Source organism: Buteo buteo, chromosome 16 (assembly GCF_964188355.1).
Source record: "Buteo buteo chromosome 16, bButBut1.hap1.1, whole genome shotgun sequence".
Taxonomy (NCBI): Eukaryota; Metazoa; Chordata; class Aves; order Accipitriformes; family Accipitridae; genus Buteo; species Buteo buteo.
The window spans coordinates 28,552,650-28,570,446 of record NC_134186.1 but is presented as its reverse complement, the minus strand read 5'-3'; the positions used below and the strand labels follow the sequence as shown (position 1 = coordinate 28,570,446).

At 34.7% G+C, this 17,797-nt stretch overlaps 1 protein-coding gene across 7 annotated transcripts in view; it reads left to right on the top strand.

Moving 5' to 3' along the window:
- Window positions 1-17,797, top strand: part of LOC142040407 (uncharacterized) — a 45,030-nt gene that overhangs the window by 5,736 nt on the left and 21,497 nt on the right. For 3 of the 7 annotated variants that reach the window (XM_075048294.1, XM_075048299.1, XM_075048298.1), the window contains exons 4-20: window positions 284-430; window positions 1,192-1,314; window positions 1,923-2,090; window positions 2,466-2,651; window positions 4,136-4,258; window positions 4,451-4,564; window positions 6,238-6,559; window positions 6,918-7,027; window positions 7,384-7,501; window positions 8,231-8,322; window positions 9,273-9,423; window positions 13,149-13,258; window positions 14,139-14,262; window positions 15,108-15,241; window positions 16,788-16,897; window positions 17,171-17,339; window positions 17,689-17,793. In XM_075048294.1, the coding sequence (XP_074904395.1) occupies window positions 284-430; window positions 1,192-1,314; window positions 1,923-2,090; window positions 2,466-2,651; window positions 4,136-4,258; window positions 4,451-4,564; window positions 6,238-6,559; window positions 6,918-7,027; window positions 7,384-7,501; window positions 8,231-8,322; window positions 9,273-9,423; window positions 13,149-13,258; window positions 14,139-14,262; window positions 15,108-15,241; window positions 16,788-16,897; window positions 17,171-17,339; window positions 17,689-17,793 (2,406 nt within the window). Of the gene's footprint in view, window positions 1-283; window positions 431-1,191; window positions 1,315-1,922; window positions 2,091-2,167; window positions 2,205-2,465; window positions 2,652-4,135; window positions 4,259-4,450; window positions 4,565-6,237; window positions 6,560-6,917; window positions 7,028-7,383; window positions 7,502-8,230; window positions 8,323-9,272; window positions 9,424-13,148; window positions 13,259-14,138; window positions 14,263-15,107; window positions 15,242-16,787; window positions 16,898-17,170; window positions 17,340-17,688; window positions 17,794-17,797 lie in introns of those variants that run through there. The other 4 variants (XM_075048297.1, XM_075048296.1, XM_075048295.1 and 1 more) reach the window with 4 other exon arrangements.

Sequence of the window (17,797 nt, the reverse complement as noted above, 5' to 3'; positions counted from 1 at the left end):
CAAGCCCTGAATTGTATTGCTATCAATAAATAGGAAAATTTCTAACATCATAATGCTCTGGATTCTATACAAGAATAATAACCATGTGCAGAGAGTTAAATAATGAAAGGAGGTTTGTTTCATATATGTGGATCTGTTTCATGTGACATTATAGTGTCTCTTCAAGGGAAAGATTTTTTTGGTAATCACTTTAGATTTCTCTCTCTCTCTCTCTAATGGAAGAATTGAAGGATGCACTTGTTCATGTAGCTAATTTAGTCCTTCATGACTTTGATGTTTGTAGGAGGAGAAGGAATCTGCTGATGCCAAACTTTCCAAGTTGAAGCTGCAAAACAAAGCCAAGGTTGCATCATTAACCTCACAGTTGGAAGAACTTAAGAAACAGTTATCAATATCAGGAGGCTTAGAGGCAAAAGCAGAACAAAAAAGGGTAAGTGTCCTTGCATTTTAAAGCAGACATAATTTGTGTAACACTAGACAGTTTTGTGTGCTGGACTCAAATGTGGAACTCAAGTTCCCATTTTGAGCCGAGTCATTTTAGGATCAGGGTAGACTGGGTGCTGTCAGTCCAGCTATATATTTCTGTTTAATATTTCTAGGGCATTTGTTTTTTAAAGGTATGCTGAAAGGGGACAGAAACAGATCAGTTTGTTGAAGTCCCTAGATGTCCTCAAAGACATGCAGTATTTGTGCTTCCAATCTATTTTGCTAATAAAACATATTCTTAGCAGTTGCACTTGATTTCTTTTGTAATGGCAAATAATTTCTATAACCCAGTAGTTATACGTACTGAAATTCTGATGGGAACACTATGCTTAGGAACAGTTGAGTTTACACCTTTCCCTGTCCCCCCCCACAATGGTCCTTTTTTCCCTCTCAGTTGTATGGACTACATTTGCCAGATTATATGAGTTAAAATTCCTAGAGAAAATGAATGCCCTTATTGCATGTTTTAGTCCACTTTGCAGCAAAAATTATCATGAATAATTTAAATACAAAGATTTTTACAAGCTTGATGTAAATTATGTGCCTGCTTTGTCTAGCTCCTACATGGAATATGTAATATATAAGAGAACTGAAACACAAACCATGAGTAAAGTCCACTTTTTCTCACCAGTATTATCTGACTAGTTGGAGGTACGGAAGTCAGGCGTTACCTATTTACGGAATGCAAAACTCCCGTTTTTGCAGGCATCAAAAGATGGCGACCAGGAAAATGCTGCAGCAAATCGTGGAAAAATATTAGTACTGAGAAGAAGAATAGAAGAACTAGAATCCCAGCTCACACAAAAAAATGAAGAGTTACAAAAAAAGGTGGTGTTTTATTTGGTGCTAAGTGTTTGATTTTTCACATTTGTGGTGTAGGATTATGTTTAAATATATTTATTTATATATATTTTTATATTTAATTATATGTTATATTACTAAACCGATAACCTGAGAGTTTTCTGTTGAGTAGAGAGAGAAGTTTATATGCTACAACCTGCCCGAGCAAACGCAGTGAGAATTCTGTCACTGTGTCTTCAGTAAGCAGTGAATCCTCAAGCATGCTTTTGTAGTCGTTTGAAAATTAATTTTGAACAAAAATGCTGTTTTCCTTCAGTTTTTCTTGTTGCAAAAATAAGATAACAGGAGGAAATGTAGGCAAGGGATGACTTCATGCTATGGTTTTTAGCTGTTATGTGCAGTGATGTGTTTTGTGGACATGACTGTGGAAAGTGGCAGGAATGTGAATGTTGCAGAATTTCAGAGAGAAAGACTCAGTAATTAAAGATTACACCTAAAATTGAACCAGGTTATGAATTTGATTGTAATTTTTTCAGTACCCTAAAACAGGCAATAAGGAAATAATGCAAACGGTTCTTCTCTGCTGTAGGTGGTGGAAGTATAGATTACAAGCAGTGCTGTCTTTTCATTTTCAGAGTGTTGAACTGGAGGCCCAGCACTGTCGGGGGGCTGAAATGGATGCCATGCTGGCAGAGAAAGAAAAGAAGTTAGCTGAAAGAGATGCTTATATCATCGATTTACAGATAGCCTGTGGATCAAGTGGTGTTTCCAATGAAATACTCTTGCCGAATGAAGAATTGAAGGTATATTAGCAGCTCAAATATAAAATCTCCATAGAGGTTTCAAGGAATCAACGAATTCTGATGCGTTATATGGTGGATCCTTCTCTGAAGCACAAATCCTCTGCAGTTATTCATGTGAATAAAAATTCTTTACTGATTATTTTCATTTATGTTACTAGATCTATATTTCTTTACTTCTTTTGTCAGTACCATTTATACGTATGAGTATCGACTTCAGAATCTGCTGACAAATTTCATTCAAATTAAAAACATACCTGAATTTTGAGTTTAATGTTGCTTTAACTGAGGGAGGGGCTCGGAGGTGGCTTCATGATGATTGCTATATATTTTTTCTGGGTCCATTCTTCTAACTGTCTCTTGGTTTGCATTCTAAAGAATCAGCTGGCTGTTAAAGAGTCATCACTACAAAGCATGCAGATTCTGGTTCAGAATCTTACCAAGAAGGTTGGAGACAGTGAAGAAAAATGTAGCTTGTTCCAGGAACAGATTGAGAGTCTTAAAAATAGTCAGAGCAAAGAAAGAGAGCATTTCCAAGGAAAAGAAGCTACCTATATGGAAAATGTAAGTAAACACACTGCAAAAATATTTACATTCTTTGGTGGAAGAAGTGGTATCTTGGCTGTAGTGTTTCTATCTCAGTAGTTAAGAAATGCCATTTTTAGTTTTGGATGGTTCTTGAGTAAAGATCTATGTGGTGTTCAGGTGAAACGAGAATAATGAAGCAGTAGACGGTTTGTGCTGGTGATAATTGAATTTGAAAGTTTTGTGCAAGGAAAGGAGTTCAAGGATGCGGCTGGTGTTTGGGCATGGAAGAACTAGTGTGTAATGGAGTGAAATGAGTTGTGCAGAATTCCAGTTCAAGAACCTCCAAACATCTCTTTCTTGTAGCACTATATCTTAAGGTACAAAAATGCACACATGCAATGGCTGGTAGTGTTTTTGGATTATTGCAACCATTCTTGGCAGAAATGGCTGTTTGACAGATCACTTTCACTTGTGCTGTGAGCTATCTGGCACACTTTTTGGTGTGAGAGCATGGGAAAAAATTGTGTTTGTCTCCTGACTGAAAAATAGATGAATTTTGGTATACTTAATGGGAAACTTTTCTAGAAGTTAGCAGCTGATTAACAGGTCAAGACAAACAACAACAACTTGTTAAATAGTACTTAAAAAAAAAAACAAAACAAAAGGCAGAACTAGGGAGCATGTTACCCATTCCTTGATGTTACCAGGCTCTTCCAGCTCCCTTGGAAGCTAAATCTTAGATTTTAATGCGATGTGTCTGTTCTCTCAGCATTTGAGTTCTGCCACATATGAAACTATTTGTCTCAGTATTTCCCACATCATTTGATGTCTGAGTTTATTATATCTGTAACAGAAATGCTACTTTTGATCCTGAATGTGACCACACCTGTTCAGCAACACACAGAGAATTAGTTTTAATACAGGAAAGAAAGAGAAAGACAAACAGTTGAGACTGTAAAAGCCATTTTGGTGAGCATAATGTTGTCAGATATAAATCTGGGTAGGACTTTATGTGAATTTATTCAAAATATCATTAGCGAGTTTCTAAAAGTTATATCCAGTTCTTATAAAAATTGTAAGACACGTTGGGAGTAGAATACAGGTTTTTGAGGAGGAGTCAGCTAGGTTTCAAAGCTGCCGTTTGGGCTTAATTTATAGAAACTTGCTGCAAAGGAACATGATCAATGTAATCTCTTAGAAATTAGAAGTCTCAGAACAATGACATCCAAAAAAGAAAGGTGAAGATCTGTGACGTTAAACAAAAATGAATGGTATCATGCTTCTCATTAAAGGTTGTTCTTGTGGAATTGAGACAAATCTTCTGTAAGTTGGAGGTGTATCCCCATGCACCACTGACGTTAGTAATCACTGACTGATTAGTAGCTTTACTGTTTAATGGAAGCAAAACTCAGACTTAAGATAGAATACATTATCTTGCTCTACCTTTCGTTAGACAATTCAGTGTACTTTTACTATACCTTTGTGGACTGGTTTCATATTTACTTTCTATGTGTTTTTAGATACGTGTGTTTCAAAACATTATCCAGGAAAAGGAAAAGGAACTGGAAGCACAGAGAGAAAAGCATGAGCAGGAGCTCTTTAAATTAGCTGCTAAATCTGATGCAAGTGCTGACCTAGAACAGGTATGTTGCTTTGGAAACTCAATAGCTTGCTTTGACTTAGACATCAGAATTTGGAATCATGTAATTACTAACCTCTGCAGCACAGTTCAGATGTCTGGTTGGGAGAATAAGTCTTTTTCTCTTCTGAAAGTTTTAACTCCTTTATTGATTGCTTGATTTTTGGGTTTGGTGTTTTTTTTTTTTTTTTGCTAGTTACTGAAGGCCTTGAAACAGAAGCTCCATGAAAAGGAAGAAGTCATGCTGGGAAGGACACAGGTGATAGATGTCTTGCAAAAAGAATTGGATGCCAAGGACCAGCAATTGAAAGTACGGAATAGCATACATGCAGAACTAAACCCATCAGGTCAATTACAGTTCAAAAAGCTGTTTAGTTGTGCACAAAAGATAGTTTTGCATAAAATATTTAGGCAGTTCTCTGGGAGGCTTCGACATGTGCTAATAATGCAACCATAGTTGTGCAAACAAATATTAATTCCAGTCAGGAAATTAACTTAAAGGTGCGGTAAAGTCCATAAAATATAAAACTGCCAACTCTTACCCATAGTTTGTCTTGATCATTTTGGGAACTTGCCATATAGGGAAGACTTTTTGCTGTCAAAAGATTCAGCTTCTCTAGTTAGAGACTGCAGTGAGCCCCAAAACTGGGGCTCTTTCTTTTCCCCCCCAAAGAGAGTGTTTTGCTAATTGTCTGCCTTTGCTTTTGCTGTCTTTCTACTGATAGCAAAAGCAATCACGGTTCTTTGTGTTTAAGCACCTAGCATGAACTCTGATTATAGCCTTTGAGTGCTGCTGCTTCAGTTCAACAGTGTAGAAAAAGGACATTGCAGTCTCACATAGGCTTTTGGGACTCTGCTAAAACAGACACATAGCCTGTCTGGGGTGCCAGGTCCAGCGTTTTAGCTATACTATTTCCAACAAATTTTCAACTTACCAAGAGGGCTGCCAGAACAAAAATCTTACTAGAAATAGTTTCAGCTACGTACCCAGGTAGATGTCCTGCTCAGGTAGTTAAGATCCATGGTAGTTTAAGCCTGTTTCATTTGTCCTTTGCATTTGTTACGGCTCCTGTCTCATGCAAGGTTTTGTTGTGTTTTTTCTTTTGGGTTATGCGCATCTTCCTACAGTGATGCTCTGCAAGAACTGAGGATACCTAGTGCTAGTGCATTGAGGGGACAGAAATGCATACCTTGAGTGTAGGGGGAAGGTTTGACTGTGACAACAGGAACTTAAAGCACTTAAGGCTGAGATTCCATTACAGTTTTAAGTCTTAAAATAACAGGAAGCCTTGCTTTATTTACATAAGCAGTTTTAACCATATTTTGGAAATGTTCCTTCTGCTGTTCTGCACTGCTTCTTTACTTGGACGGTTTATATTCCTAGGTTTATGTATCATGAAAGTAGTTTTTTGAACAGCAGGTCTAATGTGAGTGAACTGCTCTGCTACAGTGATCTATAATCTTTCCTACCTCTATGTATTAAAATAACTAATGTAGAGGCACTATAAGTAGAATAAGCACTAACAGAAAACTAGTTAGCAACAAAATATTGTAAAGAACTAGATCAGTTTGCCAACGTTAATTTTAATGGATGTAGGTCGCAACACCTGGGTGGCATTCTAGTGGGCATTCTTAATCTTTGGGCTTACTGTTAAAAAGATCTGCTTCTGGGTTTTTTTTATATTCCATGGAACCAAACATTCTTTTTTTTATTCCATTTTCACCTATGGGAGAGATTGCATGTAGTTTGCCCACAAATAGTGATGCCATTTTGCTGAAGTCCCCGCTTCTGTCTTGGAAGGTCAGAGCTGAGTAGCTTTTGTAGTAGAGCCAGGTTACCCACAGTAGCCCTGATTTCTCATTACAATTTATGTACGAATACAGATGCAGTATTTGACAGTGGTATTAAAAATACTTTGCATTAAAATATAATGGTGTTTTTTGTGGTTGTGGTTTTTTGTTTGTTTTTTTTTTTTTTTACAGGATATTAATGAAAACCTGAAACGTCTTCTGTCTGAAAAAGAAAACCTCCAGTCTAAACTGGATGCTGAGAAACATGTAATGAGAGCCCAGTTAAGAGACATGATGGAGAAACATGAGCTTGAAATGACAAAAGTTAAGGAGAAATATAATGCTGAACTGCATGAAATTAAAGAGAAACATGAAACTGAGCTGCAAGAGAAGGATCAGGCCCTGTTTCAGCTTAAGAAACAAGTGGCAGAATTAAGTGGTAGTGGTCAGACTAACTCAAAAGAAGTTAGAGATCTGGAGTCTAAAACCAAAGAGAAGATGGAAGATTTAGAAGGTATCCTATTTAAACAGTTGTTACATATGAAGGGATCCTTTGCCTCAGACTGTTACGTATCATATGCCAATTTCATACCTGTTGCAAGTAGAACTACATTAAATTAGGTGGAAGAGTTATTGCCACACTAATTAAAAAGTATCTATGATCAAATACTATAATAACGGGGATTATATGAATACCAAGATAATCAAATTAACTATAAATTTCTCACTACATTTCTGGTTGATATGTTTTTCTGTAAATACAGTTGTCTCGTGTAAGTGTATAACTTCCAATTGCTGAAGAAATTAAACATAAGTCTTGTATTAATAATCTTTCCGTGGTTTTAAATAATTTTTTGCATCTTGTTTCTTAGTACAAGTGAAATTGAAAACAGAAGAGGCCAGCAAATCTGAAGCAAAGTTTCTGAAAATGAAGGCTTGGTCTAAATCAAAAATCAAACAACTGGAGGATGAACTAAAAAATGTATGTGTAACATTATGTTTAATATTCCTTGCCTGTTTTAAACTACTGTGCTTGGAGACTTGACTGAAAAAAAGTAAAATGTGGGGTAAATAGAATATTAAAATAATTTACTCAAAGTGTATATGAATTAATGTACAGAGATTGAATGGACATAAAATTCAACAAAAAATAGTACAAACTGCTGTTACCAGCATTCAGGAGTAAATTTGTTAGAGATTAGCTAGTTTATTGCACTTTCAAATATTAGAAAAACAGTTATTCTAAGTATTACTGAAAACTCAGGGAAGATAAGTTGCCTTGATTTTGCTGTGTTTCTGGTGCATTTGAAAAACTCATGTAACTATTTTTTCTTTTAGTTTTCATCAAAGAATAATGATGTATCTGCCTTAAACAATCGTGTCTCAGAATTAGAAATTGAAAATGAAGAACTACAGTCAAAACTGCAATCGTTACATGAAATCAGAACTCAAAATGGTAAAAAAAAATTAACCTTTTTCAGATGATTCAAAGAGACAAAGATAAATGAACTTTCTCATTTTCATTTTCAAAGTGTATCTTTTTTCTAAAACAGATTCTGAAGTAACTTCATGCAACTTTGAACAATAGCATATAGTATTTAAGTCAGAGTTAGAACTCTGCTTTACCCTCCCTAAATCTACCTGTGCATAATTCTTGTTGCATTTAGGCTTAGGCAGAATAGGTGTAAACTTTTCCAGGAAGTGGAAGAGACATCTTCTTAGGAGGAAAAATGAGACCACACATACTTGGAAAATTTATCAGAGTATATATAATAAACTTTTGAGAGCAGTGAGTTGCAAGTAAATTAAGAACTATCATTTCTTTTGTAAGGATTTGAGAGAGAATTTGTGCTTAAAACCTCAGATAGTTTAAAGTAGAGCCCTGTGAGAGATTTTTCTGTTTCACCCTGTGTTATCTTCTCTGACGTCCTTTCTGTAAATGGAAAATGGTAGAATTTTCAGTTCAACAATCTAAATTGTTAGCAGGTTAGATTTAAGGCACTCATCAATATTTAATAATCAAGAAGTCAGTTTTATTGGTAGATGGCTAACACAGCCCAACAGAGGTCTTCTAACTGAAAGGAATTATCATCTGAATTTTTATTTAGAATCATTCTTCTAAGTCTTTATCGATCTTCCTATTAGTTTTGTGTCCTAATGAACCAAATTTATTATGTTTTTGTAGAAGAATTGCTGACTAAGCTGGAAGTCTATGAAGAGCAGCAAAGGAAGCTGCAAGCTGATCTTGACCAAGTTACAAAGAGGGCAGCTTCACAGGTTAACTTTAAAATTGATTTGTATGAGTTACTGATTAACTCAAACAGTGCTAATTAGACTTTGAAAAGTGTGTTAGCTGGATTTTGGAGCTGAAAATTAATTTAGTGATATATGGAATTGTTCAGTTGGATAACAAGCTGGCGGGTTTTGAATTACTTAGAGATTGATTTGTACTCACTTTGCTACGTACCTTAAATTATATTTTTCCAAGCAGTTTACTATTTATTTAGTTACGTTTAAAATGAGTCATCAAAGTGTGGCTGTTATTTTGTATACAATATGAATAGCTTTCAGAAGGAAATAATAGCTGTATCCTTGACAAATGTACAGGTCTGGATAAGAAAATGAGAAGACTCAGAAAATATTGCTAAAGGGCGTTAGATGGATTAACAGTTCACGTTAATCATGGTAACTCTGTACAGCCCTATCAGCAGAGCCAGTTTGAAACAGTTAATTGCATTTTGCTAAAAAAGAATTGTTTTTTCCAAATTTTGTGGAAAAGTTTTTTTTTGTAGAGAAGTTTTACTTTGTGGAGAAGTAGTTTTTATTTTGATGGAAAGAGAGAAACGTTTTTATTCTGTTCACGGAAAAGAAGTTAATAGAGATTTGTTATCCCACATAAAGACAGTTGAATATTGTTTTACTTTGAAACATAGTTAAGATGAAAATGTGCAACAAAAATATTTTTATTAAAAAAGTCATTTTTTGTTTAAAAATATTTCAGATTAAAAGTGCACCTGGCAGTAGCATTTTTGATATTTTACGGAGTGGTGAGGCTTGCTTTTTATGTATCTACAACAGCATTTATCACTTTCATAAATTTTTATTTATGCAAAGTGGTGAAGTATAATGGATTGTTTTCTCTGTGAATGGTTTGCCAACTTAAAACGTTATTGTCATTTGCAATGGGGTTTGGTAAATATATTTTCACGTGCAGTTTCTCTTGTTAGGCCAGTGAATCGGGTAGTGTGGATGAATTGCAGAGTCAGCTCTTGGAATGGCAAGAAAATGTACCAGAGTCAGAGGAGACCCGTGATCAAGTCAGAGAAGAGAAATCTGCCATGGCTTTGAGAATGGCTCAGATTGAGGAGGAGAGAGAAGGTGAATTGTTTTATTTACGATAAAATTATCATATTTATATATGTGCGTGTGTGTCTGCTGTGCTTCAGACTGAACTGATAGCACACCACCATGTCTCATTTCTGTAGTTAGTGAAATTGCTTAAATTTGCAATTTTGACTTTTTCCAATTTCCTTGAATCTGTTTTTCATACATTCATCTTTTTTGTATCATTTTTACGAGTAGATGTGCTTGTTCTGTTTGCCAGTTCAGTTGCTGCTCTGTAAGACTGCTTGAAGTTACTTTGAAAGATTATTGTCTGCATATGAATGATCAGTGATAAAAAGTTCACTATTGAAATATTAAAGCTGCCTGCCTAGAACAACTGGTGAAGGTGTGGGGAACTATAGTGTTGATTTGAATTTGATGAATGAAGGTGCTGCCTTAGTAAAATGTACCTGAGACAGAGTTTCTCTTTAAATACCATTAATGAGAAACGTTTCTTAGAATATTTAGTAATCTGTTGGTAAGTATCACTTGTATAGGTCAGCTGAATAATGTTAACTGGCAATGGTTTAGAGCTAGTTAAAAATATTAAATTATGTACAGAAAATAACATTTCAAGTAATCTCAGGTTTTACAGTTTTCTAAATTATTAATGAAACAGATAATGAGAACATGAAGCAGCTTCTATTAAAACTTCCAAAAGTCTGGTTAAATTTCAGATAGTTTTACTGCTTTTTTCCATGCCACCTAGTACTATATTATAATTTTTTGTCCCGTTAGTTAACTGTGTGGGGATCAAGGCAAATTTTAATGTGCACAACCTACCATCATAATTAGTCCAGTTAGTTAATTTGAACCTTCTCTTTTTAATCTGCGATTGAGTTATTTTTCATTACATGATCAATTTGGAAGTTCAGTATGTAAGCATAGAAATGTTTTAAGGATCACATCTCTTCTTTTTGAGTGATTTATGCATGTAAAGTTTTGGAATTGAAAGAGAATAATATTCCCGTCATGAAAACTACCTATTATCTCATCTGTGGTAACTCCAGATCCACATGCAATATTAATAACAGTTGTAAAATTTCATCTGCGTCAGTCCGTGTTTAATTTTGCATTTTTTCCCCTTGGGATGAGCATGACTTTTCTGTTTCTTTTTTCCTGCCGTTACACCTGATGAGCACTCAGCGTCCCTTCCCCCTCCACTCCTACCCTACACTGCGATTTGGTCAGCCAGTGAGAACATAGTTTCCCATCAGTTTTGTGCATGCAGGTTCCTGCAGCAATGGCAACTTGTAATATACTGTTGCTGATTTCTTCTGTTGTTGCTTCTTTTGAGGAAATTGCCAACAGTACCTTATAAGATTTGCCATTGATGGTATGTGGGTTTTAGCAATACATGTAACAAATGCTGGTTTTAACTTGATTTTTTTTCTGCCTTGCAATACCTGTTTCTTCATTTATATTAACCGAATCATCTTTCTTCATTTTTCTTTGTAGTAACAGCTGACTCCATATTTATGTTGTAACCTTATCTAGAGAAAGATTTCTTGGCTTGCTGCAAGTTGTTGTGACTAAGTAAGAATCAAATTCATTTAAATATTCTTAGTAGTACTTGAAATTCAGTAGTATTTTTTTAAAATTATATTCTATCCCATAAATTGCAGAACTCTGCATGCATTTATATTAGCTACCAATATTAAGGAATATATAAACCCACTACTCATTCCATCAGTCTATGACAATTTGCCATATATGGTGATTGTCTCTCTTGGGTTGAATGCGTGGGGAGCTGCAGAAGCATAGAGGATGACAGTGTTGATTACATTTATAGATTGGGGCCTGTTTCCTCTACAAACCACTAAAGATTGTGATATGTAGTGCGAATAGTGACACAAGGAAATATAGACATGTCATTAGTTAATTTAAATGCAGTGTGTATCTGAAGAAAGGGTTCTGGGAAGTTTTTCAGTTTTTATGTTAGATAGAATTGCAAATTAAAACCTCCCTAAGCTGCTGTAAAACATTAGAAAATGTATTTGCTTGCTAATTGTTAAAGCAATGCTGAATTTAACTGAAAGTGTTTTAACACTTCCTAAGTGTTCTAAATGATTCTAAAGATCCTATTTCTGTACTTTAATTTTTCATGTGACAATGGTAATTTCATTCTTCTTTTCATTATCAAATACTTAGGAACCTAATTATTTTGGGTTCCTAAAGCACAGTGTATTATTCATTCTGATTACACTTAAAAACAGATTACCTCAATTTCAGCTTCCAAGAAATGGATTTTTTTTTTTTCCTCCAAACAAGGGGTTAAGTTCTTATCTGGAATAATGCTTGCTCCTTGAATTGCTTCACTGACTTTAGTGACAGCTCTTGTAAACAGAGGTTTAAGGCATGTGATCAAAATCTGGCATTTATTTCTACAGCTTTGAAGAAGTATGTATAATGATTAAAAAAAAATAATTGTAGAATCTATACTTGAAAATAAACAAAGGTGTTACAGTGCCAGAAGCCAAAGTATAATTAAAACCAGAAGTAAAATCCAATTTAGTAGTCCTACTTTAAAAGGGTCATTAATTTTTTTCTTTAACTTTTTTTTCTTCCAATCTTTTCTGACAGCATGTTAAGTATGTAATTTTGAAATATTCCAGGAAGAACTTAAATCTAGTAGGTGTTACAGAATTGTGTGTAATGAAGTTTGTGGTGTAAGTAATCCTTGGACAACTCAGATGAAAGCTGAGTATTCCCAGTAGGGCTGAATCTCCTAATAGTTTCTGGTGTTTACCTCACAGATGCATCAACATAAGTTCTATGAATTGTGCATGCTGTGAGGACAACTGTGGATCGATGTGGTTAAATTGAAAGCTAAATTTGTAATTATCTAATTAATCCAACTTTCAGTTAAAGTATGGAGCCACCTTTATTTTCATTTCTTTTCACTGGCCGTTCTGTTTTGTCTGCTTTGCATGAAACATCTATTTCCTAATCTGTTACCCCAAACATGTTTTGTCATATCACAAAACAGATGGGAATGTACTTTAAATGAAAAATCATTTCTAACAATGAACAGGATGCATACCTAAGCTTTCATATTCTGAATTTATTCAGTGTGTTTATTGACAAGTGATTCTGTATTTGTCTTAAAAAGAATTACACTATTAATTTGTGGTAAGATGGTTTGATGCCAGTTTGCAGTGTAATACATGCTTGTGACTTCCTCAAATTATCTGGCTTTGTAACTCATACTAAAATTAAAGTTGAAAGGGACACATGTCATTTCCATAAAAATGAATGTGATTGTTCAGATTATAAAAACCACAGCTGTTTCAGCTGATGCCTTTATCATACAAATTAGGTATATTTTAACCTGGTAATTTGAAATGAGATGTAATTTGGCATTTCAATTGGTTGGCATTTTTTTTTTTTTTAGTATCAGCATAACCTCACCCTTTCCAGTCTCTGTATAAAGTCTTCATTTAGAGCTGATGAAGAAGTAAAGTTAGACTTCAGTTTGCTTCTTCTTAGTGAGATATGCAGACTTTATTCTTATGTACTACATAGTAATGTTGGAGGGAAATCACAAGGTGAATGCAATGGATTGCTGCTTTAATCTCGTTCCTGTCAGTCATTCATAGGGACTTCAGCCTGTCCCTGGTCTCTTTTCATGTAGTAGTGTCTGATATGAATGTAATTGCTTTCCTGTGGCACAAAACTGATTGAGGATGACTGGTTCTTTCCTGGCTGCTCTGATCCAGCCATGGTCTCAGGGCAACAGGAGCTGGAGGAGGAACTGACCACAGTTCAAGGAATGGGCAGGCTGCAGCAGGCAAGAAGAAAAAGCAATCAGACCAGCAGGAAGCTTCAGGTGGGTTAAAAGAGTCAAGAGTTTATTTTTACAAATGTGTGTTAATAAAAATATAGAAAATACTATTATATATATGGTGCTTTACAGTTAAAAACATTAAGGGCTTAAGAACTTAGATTAGTTATGTAACTGAAAATTTTGATGAATTTAATGATTGTGTTATGTAGCCAGAAGATGAGAAATTCCAATGGCATCACAGCGCTCTATTCCTGGAGTAATGAGTCTATTTAAATTTACACTGAAAAATAATGAGCCTCTCTCTGGAGTAATTCACATGCTTGAAGATCTGTGCATGTTTAATATGTTAAGGCCATTTTTGGTTTAGATACAATCTGTACAAATATCTTTGTTGGTGGAGCTTTCCTGAATAATTAGGAAATAGCGTCAGTTCATTCAGGTGTACTTCTAGGTAGTTGGTGCTATAACTCGCACGAAAAAATCATAATCTTTTTCTAAGAAGAATTAGGATGTTATTGCCACATTAACATACCACTGGAAGAATGATTTTATCTTTAGTTAACTCTGATACTTTACCCTGAGATTCAGAGGACCCTATTAACTGTAGAAATCAGGGGACCAGTTAAGGTATCCAACCATTGTTATCTGTTGGCCTTTCAGATGCCTGAGGGTGTCTTCGAAGGTCTGGCAGATACCATAGAAAACCTGTGGGAGACTTGGCTTTCCTGGAAATAATAGCTGGAAGCTGGGCAGGTGACTCTAGTGTCCGGATTGATCCCATGTACTTACATTTAGGCGTCTGAATCACTTACTGAGTTTTAGGACTTATAATTTAAACTATGCTTTTAATAACAGAATAGGTATTTTACCCTCGCTTTCTTTCTTCTTTAAATTAAACTTCATTCTCATGTTTTGTGCATAGGAAGAATACAGCTTTGATAGAAAACAATGCTTTCAAGAATTGAACGTCACCTTGGATAGCACTGATTCAGCTGAAGGAGAAAATATGGGAGGTTGGTGGCCAGAGTACACTTCACCTAATGCAGGTGTGATAGCGACTAGACAGTTTATTAAAGCATGCACAGCATCTGTATTTTGTGTCTATTTTTGTTTTCAAATTCAACTAACAACCCATTTGTGGTGTATTCTAATCTTTGTTGAATTTTTTTGGCTTGCGTTTTCTTCCTTTTCATTTTAAAGCATGTGCGTGCTGGATGAACTGCCTAGTTTTGGTTCAGAAGTAGAATATAAATATGCCTAAACACTGGAATCGGTTGAGCCTTGTTGCCCATGAAATATCCTATGTGGCAAGATCATGTGTTTTTTAAGTTACGAGTCTTGTTCCTGTGAATGTGTTTCCAATCTATGTAACAGTTATGTTGCAGAACAATTGCATTCCGTTGCTGTATGCTCTTAACTTAAAAATAAAATTCTTATTTTTTTAATGCAAATGTTTTTATATCTGTCATAAAGACTGCAGATATATCTTATTGTTAAAATGGAATAGACTCACTTGCAAATTTTGATACAGACCAGTTTACTTGGTTTATTAATAATTGCTTAAGATCTGATGGTGCAAGTACATGATTAACTTGCGATTATAGTAACATGAGCCACACTACTGACTGAGCCACAATATTGTTTAGAATATTTCTGCCAGGTTCTCTTGAGTTCTTGAGCTATGCAACTTTATTTTGTTTTTTCAATAGTTAAGGGTACTTTTGCCATCTAAATTTTGGAAATACAGGGCCTCAGGCATTTCCCCTGGAAATGGTTGAGATCTGACTATGCCCAACCCTGGTGAGAATTGTGAATAAAAAGCTGAAACCATTTCTAGACTTCAGGAATTTTAGTGGACCTTTCTTGAAATAATTTTTCTCTTTGATTTAAGTAGGTTTACGGAGTGTGGTTGAAGAATTGGAATTGGAAAGAAATCAGCTTCAGGAACAAATTCTTTTTCTAGAAGAGCGTTGTCAGGATTTGGAAGATAGACTGCAGCTTCAAGGTAGAATGGAGGCTCTTCAGGTAAGCTTTTGTAGTTGTGTGAAACCTGATGATATAAGAGAATCATTTTGTTCTCTTTATATTCTTACAATCATAGCTAGCAAAACGTTTAAAGCCTGCTTTATACTTCATAATTATGTTGGCAGAGAGTGTACACAATACACTATGCTCTGAAGTTGAAGCCCGTCACTTATGTTCAGCAAAAGTAAAAGGCATCACACAGAGAAACTTTTCTGAAAGTAAGCTTTGTTATTTGTTTTAGAAATAAAGGCAACATGATTTTCATTATTCTTTGTAAGGGGCCTTTGTCAGAAGGTCCAGAATTAGATTTTGTTACTACTGGCATAAGTCTCGGTCTTCTTACATCCTTCAAGTTTATTTTATATAAATGTATCTGTGTGTGTATAGATATTATTATTTTTATATATATATACACACATATTTATAGAAAAGAAACTGTGTAAATATATAAAGTAATTATTAATTTAATTTTTATTTTTATATATATGTAAACAATGTAAATCCCAGATACTAATTTGATATATATTTATTTTGTGAAATTATTCAGTGAAGGCACCAAAAGGAATGGTAAAATAAATATTTATCAGTAAAGTTATTTTTAATATTTCCTGATTGACAAGTTACTGTGTTTGATAATTTGGAAACCTTATTTTCACTAAATGACACAACTGATTTCTTACTCAAACTCCTTCAGGCTTTGTGCACTATTCATAGTTCTTTATCTGTTAAGTTGCACATATATAAAAAAGAATTAATGATTTTAAGATGAAAGACAACCTTATATTAATTATTACTTGAGAATCTTGTAACAAAGCCTTTCAATACAGGTAACGTTTGGTGTAGATGAAGAAGGGCAGCTATTGAGGGCGGTACAGGTGTGTTCTGCCTCCTCCAAAATCCTAGCTTATTTTCATTAGAGGTGACAAGTTTGCCATGTTTGTCCTATTTGCTGTTGATTCTGGACATGTGTTCTGCTTTTGGTTTTTGGTTGCTGTTGTCAGATTATTTTTTTTTTTTGGTTTTATTTTTGAGTTGGTGCAGTGCATCTGGCTAGAGTAGGAGATTTGTACTGTGTTAAAAAAAAAAGCTGTGTGAATGAAGCTTGCTTCCTTTTCCTTTTCTCTACGATCCCCCATATGCAGGTTTTTGCATTCTTTCAACCTGAAAAACTAGGCAAAAAAATTTTCCAAGTTTGATAACGTCTTCAAACCAATGAAAAAGTATTTTTTCAAAGCAGTAGCTTCCCCTGTTAAGTAAGCTGCCTTAACACAGTATGAGTGTGTGTGTTGTTTTGAGTATACAGCAATCATCCTTGAGTTCATGCTATCATAGCATTGCTGAAGGAGGTATTTCTGAAAGGTGGGTTACATCTATTTGAACTAATATCTATTTTGCACTGATATCTGCTAAAGTACTAGAATAACAGTCTCATATTACTGTGTAGGTTGTAAATCTCCTGAAGAGTCAGATTTTTATGACTCCAGTTACCTCATGGTATTCTGGGTGTTCGTATGTGATAATGCTCTTCATTATTGTTACGTTGCAGAATGAAAATGAACGTTTGCAAACTCAACTCACCCAGTTACGCAACCAACAAACGCGAGATGTGGAAAAGCATCAAATTCTGATCTCTGGCTTGAATGAGCAGCTTAAAGGGTAAAATAAAGGTTCTTTACAACTCCATACAGGAATAGTTATTGTTGCTTTAACATTCAACTTCTAATGAGAAGTATAATCTCTTAAAACACTTGAAACAGAGTTACTTGATTCCTGCTTCTGTTTGCAGTAATGTTATTTTTGTACTTGGCAGCTTAAATGGAAGGTGTAAAAATAATTATTCTTTTAGGAAAATAGTTTGGGGCTAGTAATTCTAGAAAGCGTAAAGCAGGCTTTGTTTTCAGAATGTCTAAATATGTATTTTTTTCTTAGACTAAGTGACAGAAATAGCTTCCTTGAAAATTCACTTGGAGAAAAAGAGCTAAAACTGTTGAATACGACAGAAAAACTGGAACAAATTGAAACTTTGAGGAAACTGCTTCAAGAAAAGGATCTTCTGAACAAAGAGCTTGGTGATAAGTTCATGCATACTGAGCAAAAAGTAAGTTAAAGTTATTGTTAAATAGTATGTAATTTAATAGAACTGGCGAGCATTAGCCATAACTTTCTATTTGTGTCCCAGCAGCAATATTGCTGTTTTCCCTATCTGAAGGTTTTGTTCACTTCATGTAATTGCTTTGCTTTAAGTTGTGTGTAAGGATTTCTTAGACCCAACACAGAACTTTGCATGAAAGTATTTATGTTTTATTGGGGTGATAAGTTATCCTCGTGTATTATTTTCAAAGTATAAACTCCACTGTTGTGTAAACTCAATATTACAACTCTAACATCACAGTTTCAATATAATTCTATATATTTCTATCACACTGACTTTTATTTTTAATACTAAGCTGAATGAAGTCTTAAAGAAATGCAGTGCGTATGAAGTGGAGAACACTGAGCAGAAAACAGTCATCAGTGATCTAACAGAAAAAGTTGCTACACTGAAGGAAAAGGTAA